Raw genomic sequence first — 12,551 nt, 5'->3', positions numbered from 1 at the left:
AAGAACTGTCAGTTTTGGCCGATTGACCGGGGCATTAGAAAAGAGAAGGGGGAAACTTACATCCGCTTCCAGCCCTTGACGAAGAGAAGGAAGACTGAGCTTCCAAGTAGCTCCTCAATTATCATGAGGTGCTCGCCCGCGGCGATTTCATTCTGGAGACGATCACGTTGTGCCTTGAAGGCCTCGGTGTTGATGGAGCCATAATGGCAGCTCATCTCTTCAGCAGCAGCCCATGATGACTCCCTATCTTCAACTAACTATAAAGACTTAGCCGTTTTCAAGGCTCTTCCTAAGTGTAGGTGTACTAGTTTTTCCCTATGTCTTGAGAAGCCGCGCATGATGACTCCCTGTGCTACAGAACGACCTTGCGGCCGGGGAGCACCTGGCTATTTTCGAAAAGGCTCTTGGTGATTCTTTCTTCCTACGTTTCCTCCCTGGTTGGAAACGGATGTATGTCACCCCCTTCATCGATGCTGAATTGAGCTGACTATTGCAGTTCTCGGAACGGCCGCTACGGATTCACGCAGTTGATCGTTGATGGAATTTTCCTCCACCACTGCCCACAGCTGCCAGAATATGTGCAACAACTCAACCCCATTTGCCAACACCTTCTTGGTAGAGCACCTGACCAGATGCCCGTTTTTGCTTTTAAGGGTAAGGACGCTTTCAAGGGAGATGGCTTTTCGTTGGAGGAGCTATTGCGCCCCGCAGATAGTACGGAAGCCCTACGAGGCCGGAGCATCGACTTCAGTAACTTCAGTGTCTCGGACGAGGATGAAGATGAAGACAATGAGGACGGTGAATAAGGGGATATAGGGGTCGAACGCGTCCAGCTGCCATAGTCGATTCCAGGCTATCAGTGCGCGGTACATCGGAGGCGGTTAAAGGATTCCACGGATTCTACAGGGAAGAGGAATTAATATGTATCGAGAGGTCTAGGCTGATCAACTTACTTGATTTTGTACTGATATAGCGATCAATTCCTCGCTCCACTATGCGCCCTACATGCCTCGCCATGTCTGACAATTCAGCACATTTTAGTACAAAAACCTGGGGATCCACTCAATCGGATATCCATAGTCCTTCTTCATATCCTTTCCCTTTTTGGTCTCCTTTGGCTCCTCTCTGTTCCTGGCATCCTCTCTTGTCTGTCGTTCCTCTCTTTCGGGACTTGCCCACAGCCTTGAAACAGGGAGTCTTGACCTCTTTATCCTTGTGTAGCTACGCTTCTACATGCCTTGTGTGGACGCGTGACTAGGCTTCGGGTCTTCAATGGCTTTTGATTGCTTGTTGTGGATCTTTGCGTCTTGTCAGCGAATGCGGTCCTCGGCCCATTTGCGCTGGTATTCATCGACGCGAGGGTTGTCCACAGAGCCGTCGAGTCCCATTATTCAGTCATTTTGTGCTCGGAGGTATTTTTCAGAGGTTTGCTGGTGAATGTTGACTTGGCAAGAGGCCTGTCGTCGTGAGGAAACAATTTTTCGTAGTTTTCGAGGTGAATAGGGCGTGTTAAAGCTGCGAAGTCGCAAGAAGCTCCCGTCGTCTTCGGTCTTGCGCCAAATGTCATCCTCGCCATCTCTCATTCTGTGTATTGTAAGGACATGGCCGTATATTACTTAGCGACAAGAAACGTACCCTTCACTTGGAGTCGGTGGTGAGCGACTAGAAGGTTTTCCCTCAACACTAGTCGTACGAGTGCCCTCCCAGGGCAATTTCTGTCCCATGTTTGAGTAGTGATGGAAAAAAATTGGCAAGAGGAAGAGCACCAGACAATGGGATTGCACATTTGGTGGATTGCAGAAGTTCGGGAGATTGTAGAGGGTTGAGAGGTTGCTGACGGGAGGGTTGAGAGGTTTCGCTGTCAGTGCGTTGCCAGTTGCAACTTCTGATGAGGAAGCCACCTTCCTCGCGGGTCTAAGTGGCTCTCGCACCACACCTAAGATGCAACAGCACGAAAACTTCACAGCGGAGCAGAATGCCTTGAAAATGTAGAATTCTCCTTGTCAGTAAGCTTGATGTGCAACTTTCCCCTCTATATATAGCTAAAACTGCGAGTCTTGAGCAAAAGTGTCCTCCGCGCTAGTCGTTAATCTATTCCCTGAGTAAACTCGATCATTGTAAAAATCCTCATGGCAAAATTCCATCATGCTGGTATAAGTAGTGTCACCATCCTCGTGCAAACATGAATCCATCCACACTCATCACATCGCCCTTCCCTTGCCCTTGTCGACACGAGAAATTTTCTGAACATCATGGTCGCGTGGGATATCCACAAGGTCAACACTGGACACGTCGGACGCATAGTCGTCGTCGTCGTCGTCGTTGTCGTCGTTGTTGTTGTCGCCGTCATCTGTCCGGGTCGCTTTGCCTTTGTCCTTCGCATCGGCAGGGGGCATGGCCCTTCCCTTGCCTTTGTCGCCGGCAAATTTTGGGATCCATTCATTTTCTTCCTCTGATGAGGTTTCAGGGTCACTGAAAAGGTCCTCCTCATCGTCAGTATCCAAGATGATAGCTCTCTTGGATTTGGATGGCGGCATGTCGTCTTCATCATCGCTGTCTTTGATCTCTAACCTAGCACGCTTGGTGCTGGTCTGGCCGGTGTACTCCTCTTCTTGCAGAATTCTTGCGAGCTCCTCATCCCGCGATACTCTAGGGTTGGACGCCGAAGACTGGTTGCGAACTGGTCTTGAAGATGATGGCTAGCCAATGTCATCGTCGCTATTATAATTGACCTCCAACCTGGCGCGCTTGTTGCTGGGCGGACCACCATACTCCTCCTCTTGCAGCATTCGGGCGAGCTCTTCATCCCGGGCGGTTCTAGTGTCCGTAACTGGGGATTCGCTGGGAGAATATGAGGGCTGGTCGTGGTCGTCGTCGCTGCTGTATGCAGTCGCCTCTGCATCAGCCTCCTCCTCTACATCAGCGTCACCTTCTTCTTGATCATCATCATCTTGGTCGTCATCATCTTGTGGCTCAGCTTCTGCTTGGTCTCTGCGCTTCCGGGGCTGAGGCGGCGGCTTTGAAGGACCAGGCCACTCGTATGTTGGTGTAACGCGTTCGATCTGTATCGGAAACGGAGGCAGAATTGGCTCGCGTGCCCGGCTTGCAGGGTCGGATCGCAGCCATGGGAGTCGAGTCAAGATGCGTGTACACCGGGAGCATTCAAGCACCTTGCCACGTCAGGACTTGGCCATTCGAGCCGGTGAAAGGATAGTTACAGGGAGCATTCAAGCACCCGTACCCTGCCTTTGAGTTGGCATTTTTTTCTTGCGATTCTGTCAGCCAATATTGTCGCTGTCGCTGTCGTCGATTGCAAACCGATTGCTTTGTTTCCTGCTGGACTTGCCGACGTATTCTTTGTCTTGGAGGATGCGCGCAAGTTGCTCGTCTGTTGATGCAGTCGCCTCCTCATCATCAGCATCCCATTATGCTTGGTCATCATCTTCGGGCTCAACTTCTGCCTGTTCTCCGCGTTTCCGGGGCTTAGGCGGCGGCTTCGCGAGACCAGGCCACTCATACGTTGGCATTACAAGCTGGATTTGAACAGGCTATGGAGGCGGAGTTGGCTCGCGTGCCCGGTTTGCTGGGTCGGATCGTAGCCAGAGGAGTCGAGCTGCTACTACGGCCTTCTCCATGCGCAAGCGGGCTTGTCAACCTGCTCCCGATGGGTGTCTGATCCAAATGACCAGGTCAAGATGCGTGTACACAGGGAGCATTCAAGCGCCTTGCCACGTCAAGAATTGGCCATTCAAGCCTGTGAAATGATAGCTACAGGGAGCATTCAAGCACCCGTACCCTGCCATTGAGTTGACATTCTTATGCGGCCCACTGCGGTACTGTCAGCGAAAATATACGAAAAAATGTAGGCCGATCTGGTGGAGCATACCGCGGTGGTGGAGCCGGGCCTGTTTGGTTAGGCGAACCGGCGTCTGAAGCGCACGGGGCGAGCCGTCGGGGCGCTCTGCCGATTCTTGATTGCGAGAAACCGCCATTTAAGAGCGAGCCGAGGTTATTCGCGAGAGCGCGTGGGGCGCAAGAGTTGAAGGTATCGAGGCAATGACGTCCTGGGTAGCGGGCAACTTGAAGGGAATCGTCGACAGCAGTAGAGGTGCGCAAAGGTCTGGTGGTGAAGTAAAGAGTCCCGAGAATAGGTACTGGAAGGATCGTGAGCGAGTGAAACAACTGAAGAGAGCAGCAGGCGCTCAATTACAATGGCAAGGTGAGTATCAAGAGTCGGCGCCGGCCCCATACGACAGTCGGTCGACGCGCAGAACGAATGAAACGAGGAGTAGACGTGTAAAGGAAGTGGTTGAGCAGAGGTGCCCATAATGCGAAGAGACCCAGCAGTGGGGCTGACACGATTGTGAGACGTGAGAACAAAACAATCGTTTACCTGCAGAGCAAGAAGGCGCGCCCGTTAGTGTGGTGTTGAGTGGTCGCGCCCGCGGAACTGAGCTAGACGAAAAGGGTAAGGCGCCGGGACTCGACTCAACCACGCGGAGGTGCTGGAGCCCCTCAACCCTCGGTCAGATTGCTGAAATAATCGGGTCTTTCGAGACGAGACGCGTAACGGACACTGTCTCTACCTGTCTGCTGTCGACACGCCGGTGGGCTGCTCGGCGCCCAGACGACTAGGTTCTAGACGACGAGATACAGGGGCTGCACTTGTAACTCGAAGACAACCAAGCAAGTGCTGCGGACAAAGGCTTGATATCACTGGATTCTGTACTATCAGAGCGCATGAAAGTTGTGTTCGAACATAATGAAGAGGGAAGCTGAAGGGGTAGGCGGACTGGAGTAGCGATGTAGTGAATTTTTCGAGTGCCTTCATTCTTGATGACAAAAGTATACCTAAGTCGCATGACGAAGAGCACGGCAGTTCAGATCTTGTGGAAAGCTTACAAGGGCCCGCAATTGCGTGTATCGTCGAACTGAATCCGGTCGTAAAAGGGGCACTGACGCAAATTTCACTGATCCTCCATCCTGTGTCTTCAGTTGATGGTGAGGTAGGTTTACCCCTAGTTACAAGTTCAATAAGTAGTAAAGGCACATCAGGGTTGCAGTAGAATGTCAAGTATCTAATTAGATCAAGTTTGGAAGGAGAAAATGTGCCTTAAGTATCATAAGCATAAAAGCGCATAATACACTTTATATTTTACATTTTCCACCCAAAATTCAACAAGGAACAAGGAAGCAATCACAGCTAGCTTATTCCTGCCTCAAACAGAGGGCATGTAGCTCAGTGGCAGAGCGCCCGCTTTGCATGAAATCCTTCAAATACGCAAGGATGCGGGAGGTCTTGGGTTCAATCCCCAACTTGTCCAATACTTCTTCTTTTGCCCTTTTGATGGACTCGACGACGATCTTTTTGGCTTGGAAATGGACGTACAAGTGGGTCTTTCAATGATTTTGCGGGGTAAGTGTCCCATACTTCAAAAGTGATGGGCTCAATTGCAAGTCCCGGGGCATGACCACGACCGCTCCCATATCGACACCTCGGAGGAAAAACTATACACCCGGGACATTCCCCAGTTATCTAAGGACCGCAACTTGATAGAGCATGTGTTCCTGAGGCGAATCTGTTCAAATATCCCATAAACACGCTCTTTTGCTGAACTGAATGCGCACTGTGTACATCATCTCCGCCAGACCCAACAAACCGGAAGCGACAAAAAAGCCGTTAGCTAATGGCCACGGACAGCGAATGAGACACCGAAGAATGCAAGCCTGATGATGATGTGATGCAGAGGGCGGAAGATGGAGAGATGTTGATGCAACTGTTGCAATTGTCGTGGAGTAAAATTTTTGCGCGGGAACGCGGAGCATCCAAGCCCGTGGCAGACAAGGCACACAAAGCATTCGATCGCGTGTCTACCTACTCATGGACATCGTGTTGTGTGTTGTGCCACGACTCTTTCCCAAAAGCAGTCAGGTACGACGGACGGATACTCGCCTTACCCCTCACTCCAGTCGCTTGCACATCCCTTGTCCCCCTCACCGAATCCCTGCCTCTGTCTCCATCTTCGCTTGCCTCTCTGCCTTTATCCGATCAAGTCGGGCCAATGTAACGTTCCTTTTCTATGCCAAAGACCGCTGCCATGAGTGCTTATAAGCACAAGACTTGCTTGGCGGTTGCTTTGGTCGTCTTCGCGGCTTTCTCTTGCCTGGAATTCTCCACTTGCAGTGTCCAATTTTCCTTGACGCAAAAGATGCGTCGCTGGAGTCCTCAAATCGTCATTTCTTTGGCCGTCGCCGCCGCTCCCTCGGCGTGCCGAGTCATTGAATTGTCTGGCTCAGATTGGACTCTGTCGAATCCGTCCTTGAACATATCGGTTCCGGCAAAACTACCCTCTCAAGCACATGTCGACCTTTTCGCAGGTCAAGTAATCGGCGACCCTTACTTTGGGTTGAACGATTTCAATTTGCGATGGGTCGCGAGATCGAACTGGACATATACCTCTGCACCGCTTACATCGCTGTAAGTGACCCACCAGACATTGCGCTGAATTTCATTACATTTACGGACATGAAACTGTCATTCGAAATTTGTTTTCGGCGCACGATATCTTGAGGTTTACATAGACTCCGACCTTTGCAGGGGAGTATGAAGTTTGATGTGGATGCAGAGACATTGGGGAGCATTCAAGGTTCTGGGACGTGATTGGACGAGGAGCATCCAACTGTCGCGCCTGCCGTTTCGCAACAGCAGACAAACCGTTTCCTCGACGCAAATCGCTCGGCCCAACGTCAGCTTGAGTTGACACTTGATGCAGGAACAGCGACGCCACTTCAACCCATCTCCTCTTCAACGGACTGGATACATTCACCTCGATTGAGCTCTGCGGCAAGCACGTAGCCTCCACAAACAACCAGTTCCGACAATACTTCTTTGATGTCACCGAAATACTTGCATCTTGCACCGAGAGCCCCGTTCTCAGCATCAATTTCGGAAGCGCACCTGAAATCGCCAATGCAATCGCTGCGCAGCCCGGCCAGGAAACATGGCCGTTTGGCGTGGAAATGGTGTACGAGTTTCCCAACCGGCAGTTCATCCGGAAGGAGCAGAGCGACTTTGGTTGGGACTGGGTAAGTTTTCTATCGAGTGGATCGCAAAAGAAATGTCAACGTCACGGTCTCGCGAGGAAAACTCGCTCAGCACACGGGCAGCATCCAATCACCCCGAGCCTGACATGGAGTTGACCTTTTGCAGCCCACCGTGATGAATCGGATGAAATGAATACTGACCACGTCCAGGGACCAGCCTTTGCCCCCGCTGGCCCGTGGCTTCCTGCATTCGTGGTCGAGTTGGGTGCAAGCGACATACACGTACGCAACTCGCTTGTGGATATCTACCGACTTGGCCAATTGAACAATTTACCGCCAGACCAGGAGCAGCCATGGGTACTCAATGTGAGTGTTGACTATCTCGGTCAGTCCGATTCCAATCGCGGGATCAACTATCGCCTTCTGGATTCCGAAAATATCACAGTCTCAAGTGGACCCTTGTCCAACATCACGGCCGGCGACGGCGTGCTCACCGGTACAACCATCATCCCCTCGGAGAGCGTGGATTTGTGGTGGCCCAACGGACTTGGTCCCCAGACACTTTACCGTCTCGAGCTCGAAATTGTGGACTCGGGGAATAAAACGATCGTCTCCCTCGAAAAGCGGGTCGGATTTCGGACGATAGTGTTGAATGAAGGAGTCATCACAGAGGAGCAGCTTGCTCAGGGCATCGCACCTGGAAACAATTGGCACTTTGAGATCAACGGTCATGAGTTCTACGCCAAAGGCTCCAACTTCATCCCCCCGGACGCATTTTGGGTGCGTGTGACCGAGGCGAGGATTCGCGAATTGTTTGAAGCGGTGGTGGCCGGCAACCAAAACATGCTCAGGGTTTGGTCGTCGGGTGCTTACTCCCCTGACTTCATGTATGACATCGCCGATGAGCTGGGGATACTGCTGTGGAGCGAGTTTGAATTTGGCGATGCTCTGTACCCCGTGGATCCGGAGTTCCTGGACAACGTCAGCGAGGAAGCAACTTACCAAGTCCGCAGAGTCAATCACCACCCTTCGCTAGCATTTTGGGCTGGAGGCAACGAACTGGAGAATCTGGAGCTTTCAATCGTTCAGGAAAATGGCCCGGACCAGTACCCTAGATTGCTGGCCGAGTATGAGAAACTGTTCCTCGAGACTTTGGTCCCAATCGTCTTTGGGAACAGCAAGAGCATCTCGTATGCTCCCAGCTCGACGAGCAATGGCTATCTCGAACTCGATTTCAGTCTACCCATTCCCCTGGTTGAGAGATATGACAACAAAACGCCGGGATCCATCTACGGCGAGACAGATTACTACAACTACAATTCTGCCCTTGCGTTCAACTTTAGCTCATATCCTGTTGGAAGGTTTTCCAACGAGTTTGGATACCACTCAATGCCCTCGTTGCAGAGTTGGCGCCAGGCCATCTCAGAGGAGGACCTCTACTTCAACTCCACAGTGATTCTGTTGCGAAACCGACACTATCCGCCGGGAGGCCTCAATACGTCCAATTTTGAAAACACCACCAAGGGAATGGGTGAAATGACTGTCGCAGCTCAGAGATGGTATCCGGTCCCCGACAAACAAGACTCGATCGCCAATTTCTCTGCTTGGTGCCACACGACTCAAATCTTCCAGGCCGATTTCTACCAGAGCCAGATCATGTTTTACCGCCGTGGTAGTGGCCGCCGCGAAAGACAGCTTGGGTGCCTGTACTGGCAACTCGAGGATATTTGGCAAACTCCTACGTGGGCCGGCATTGAGTATGATGGGAGGTGGAAGATTCTCCATGTGAGTCTGACGAACAGTTTCATTTGCAACGGCCGTGGCACACGCGGCCTGCGTTCAAGAGGCAGGCGGTCATTCAAAATCTGAGCTAACTTCTCGCAGTACGTGGCAAGAGACATATACCAACCAATCATCATCTCCCCATTCTTCAACCGCACCACCGGCGACTTCGAAGTTTACGTGACATCCGATCTCTGGACCTCAGCGTCCGGCATAGCCGACTTTGCATGGTACGACTGGTCAGGAAAGCCGCTCGAAATCGACACGCCATCGTCTGCCACCTTCACAGTCGGCGCCATCAACACCACACTGGTGCTCAAGGCCAACACCAACGACATCCTCAAGGGCTTCGATCCGACAAACGTCATTCTTGTCGCCAACGTGTCAGCCGACGGGAAGCTGCCAAACAGCGACAAGCAGCAGACATTCACCCATGAAAACTGGTTCCATCCTACCTCGCTGGCCAGTGCCAAGTTGGTCGATCCGGGCTTAGAATTGAGCTACTCGAAGGAGACGCAAAAGTTCACAGTCTCGGCTACGAAAGGCGTTGCGGCGTGGGTGTGGCTTGACTACCCTGAAGGAGCTGTCTTGTACTTTGATGAAAACGCCTTCTTGCTGCTTCCTGGGCAGAGCAAGGAGATTGGGTATACCGTGAAGAGCGACAAAACGAGTGGCGCCTGGGTGGATGGCGTGACTGTCCGGAGCTTGTGGGATAATACCACCCCTTGATGTTGGCTTTTCGCAATCCACCATCCATCATGTACTAATTGCAAGTTTGCGAAATAAGCGTACAGAGGTATTTAATCAGGACACCGACCCCTCAGGCCAGTAGGGTCTGGGACGAGTTCTAATCACATGCAACATATCACATTAGGAGGGCAATTGCTTCAATCTCATCTTTTCGAGTCATTGAACCAAAATTGAACAAACGTACAGTCCGCCCCAACTCAACACTTTTTGCATAGCCCATCCTTGCCTTTTTCAGCTCTCATCATGGAGCTCAAATGCTTCCCTTATTGGACGACCGCTCATCACGCTCATCACCCAGCTAATCTCCAAATTCATCAGAGCCCGATTGGGTCTCTGTGCCGCAACCCTCAAAAACATGGACGGCAGAAAGAAAAAACGCCTGCGAAATGGAGACCCGTGCAAACCTGGAGAAAGATACAAAGCGAGAAAAGAAGAGCACCTCCTCGTGGCTTTCTCGCCAGGCGCAACCCTGAATGGAAATGGATTGTTTTCATCCTCCAAACAAACTCAAGGAATTTTTCATGTCAACTACAATGAGCCCCCCGGCCTCTCAACCTCGCTGTAGAATGGCCGATTCATTAAAAATGAGTTTACCTGCCGGTGCGGCGGCGGGTTTGTTCTCTGCGTGCCTTCTCCTTCTCTGCAAGCTGTTAGTACTGACTTGGATTTCCAGGGAACAAGTAACTTACCAGCATCATACACAAGGAACTCGTGCAGGGCGCTGCCTGCAGGCACCATGGGCAAAACAGGCACCTTTTGGTCAGTGACAACCTCCAAGAGAGCGGGGCCGTCAGTCTCAATCAACCACTTCAGCTTCGCCTCGAGGTCCTCGGGCTTGATGACACGGTCCGCCTTGACACCCATGGCGTCACCAAGCTTGACAAAGTCGGCGTTCTTCTGGTGAGTGTGCGCGAAGCGGTCCTGGAAGAAGAGGGACTGCCATTGTGTGACCATACCCTGCTCCTCGTTGTTCAGGATGATGACCTTGACACCAATGTTGAACTCGGCAGCAGTGCTGAGCTCAGTGAGGGTCATGCTAAAGGAAGCGTCACCGTCAACGTCGATGACGAGAGCGTCAGGACGTGCGACCTTGGCACCAATAGCGGCGGGCAAACCGAAACCCATGGTACCAGCACCACCCGACGTAATCATGGTACGCGGGTGAGTCCAGCGGAAGTGCTGGGCGGCCCACATCTGGTGCTGACCGACACCTGTTGCAATGATGGTCTTGTCGCGGATGTCCTTGGTCAACTCGCTAATCTTCTCCATGACGACCTGCGGCTTGATCAAGCCATTGGTGCTTTCCCTCTCGAATGCCCAAGGGAAGCGTTGCTTCCAGTCGTTGATCTGCTCGAACCACTCAGGGCGCTCCTTGACCTCGTTGAGTTGAGGAATCAGGGTGGCCAGGTTAAGGGCGACGTCGCCCTCGACAGCCTCGGTTGCCTGCACAACCTTGTTGATGTTCTTGGGCATGATTTCAAAGTGGACGATACCACCACGACCTTCAGCGGCAGCAGCGCGCGCGGCAGGGGCAAAACGAGCAACATGGCCAGTGATACGGTCGTCGAAACGGGCACCAAGGGCAAGGATCAAGTCTGCCTCTTGCATGGCCATGTTGGCGTATGCAGAACCGTGCATTCCGAGCATGTGGAGGGACTTGTCATCAAATTCGTCAAAGCCACCGAGACCCTGCAAGGTGGTGGTGACAGGAATGCAAGCCTTGTCGGCAAGCTCTTTGAGAAGCTTGGGACCTTCAGGGCTGGAAACAATGCCTTGACCAGCGTAGATAACGGGCTTCTTGGCAATGTTGATCAGGTCGGCGGTCCGCGCAATGGAGCCCTCGAGCTGCTTCCTGCTGAGCTCACGGGCAGCCAAGCTGGCGGCGCTAGGGTGCGTAGGCAGAGTGCTGATCATAGGAATTGGCCTGTTCAGGGTGCCGCCAGTAACGTCCTTGGGGAGATCAACAAGAACGGGACCCGGCCTTCCAGTCGTCGCAATCTCGAATGCCTCGTTGATGCGCCTGGGGAGCTCGGCAATGTTCTTGACCATGACATTCCACTTGGTGCATGCTCTTGTGATGCCAACAGTGTCGGCCTCCTGGAAAGCGTCGGAGCCAATGGCAGATGTAGGGACCTGACCGCAGAAGACGACCATGGGTGTGCCGTCCATCAAAGCGTCTTGTAAGGGAGTCACAACGTTGGTGGCTCCAGGACCGGAGGTGACGAGCACGACACCGGGCAAACCAGAGGCTCTGGCATAGCCCTCAGCCATGTGGCCAGCACCCTGCTCATGTCTCGGGAGGACAAAATCAAAGTGTTTTGAGTTGTAAATAGCGTCAAAAACGGGGAGAATGGCGCCTCCAGGGTATCCAACTGAGTCATGCAGTTAGGTGTTGCTCGCACACAAGAAACCCCACGGGGAGTCGGTGCACGTACAAATATGCTTGACGCCATGTCTCAACATCATCTCGTGGAAAATCTCTCCTCCCTTCTTGCCCATGAACGAGTGGTCCATTTGCGGCGAGGACCGCGAGGCGCCCAATTTTGGCTGCTCGTCGCTGTTGAAAGCGGGACTCGGGACGGGCCTCTCATTTTGGACGGCGGCGGCGGTGCTCTGGGTGCGCTTTGCAGATTCCTTTACGACGGGTTTCGAGGTAGCGGCGTGGCTCGAAGCGCGGTAGGGCGAGACAGCGGGTCGCGTGGCCGTGGTAGAGAAGGGGCGAGAGGCAGCGGCATTGAGGCACTTGAAGGCGCCGCGCGACGAACGTGCCTTGAGCATTGTGAGTGGAGATGGGGCCCCGAGGGCTGGGGAGAGTCGGCGAGGAGCGAGAGGACGGGAGAGGACAACCACGTAGCGTGAGGAGGTTGATTGTTGGCGGACGACAGGAAAAAAGTAGTCAAAGAGGGGAATGCTTGGTGTTGACTCACTTAGTTTGAGCGTCGTGCCGTCGGGAGAGCCATCCGCCTGCCTCTGAG

The 12,551-nt window shown here is 52.8% G+C and overlaps 3 protein-coding genes and 1 non-coding gene across 4 annotated transcripts; 2 read left to right on the top strand and 2 right to left on the bottom strand.

Moving 5' to 3' along the window:
• Window positions 1–1,997: 1,997 nt before the first annotated feature.
• Window positions 1,998–2,390, bottom strand: BKA78DRAFT_308461 (uncharacterized protein). Its single transcript, XM_066887948.1, has one exon. The coding sequence runs from the start codon at window positions 2,381–2,383 to the stop codon at window positions 2,144–2,146; it is 240 nt and encodes a 79-aa protein (XP_066746333.1). The 5' UTR covers window positions 2,384–2,390; the 3' UTR covers window positions 1,998–2,143.
• A 2,838-nt stretch (window positions 2,391–5,228) lies between these two features.
• Window positions 5,229–5,324, top strand: BKA78DRAFT_t71. Its single transcript has one exon. It is a non-coding gene; the product is annotated as a tRNA-Ala (tRNA).
• Window positions 5,325–6,159: 835 nt separating this feature from the next.
• Window positions 6,160–9,709, top strand: BKA78DRAFT_308453 (putative beta-mannosidase). The gene is made up of 4 exons (XM_066887947.1): window positions 6,160–6,478; window positions 6,774–7,086; window positions 7,255–8,829; window positions 8,929–9,709. The coding sequence occupies exons 1-4, from the start codon at window positions 6,210–6,212 to the stop codon at window positions 9,553–9,555; spliced, it is 2,784 nt and encodes a 927-aa protein (XP_066746332.1). The 5' UTR covers window positions 6,160–6,209; the 3' UTR covers window positions 9,556–9,709.
• BKA78DRAFT_308451 (acetolactate synthase catalytic subunit) lies at window positions 9,710–12,541 on the bottom strand. Its single transcript, XM_066887946.1, has 3 exons — window positions 12,012–12,541; window positions 10,266–11,948; window positions 9,710–10,216 (listed from the first exon to the last, which is right to left on the bottom strand). Exons 1-3 carry the CDS (start codon window positions 12,352–12,354, stop codon window positions 10,167–10,169), a joined length of 2,076 nt encoding a protein of 691 aa, XP_066746331.1. The 5' UTR covers window positions 12,355–12,541; the 3' UTR covers window positions 9,710–10,166.
• Between the last annotated feature and the right edge of the window lie 10 nt (window positions 12,542–12,551).

Source organism: Phyllosticta capitalensis (assembly GCF_038381095.1).
Source record: "Phyllosticta capitalensis strain CBS 128856 chromosome Unknown BKA78scaffold_3, whole genome shotgun sequence".
Lineage (NCBI taxonomy): Eukaryota > Fungi > Ascomycota > Dothideomycetes > Botryosphaeriales > Phyllostictaceae > Phyllosticta > Phyllosticta capitalensis.
The sequence above is the reverse complement of the archived record's forward strand: the minus strand, read 5'-3'. Positions and strand labels throughout refer to the sequence as shown.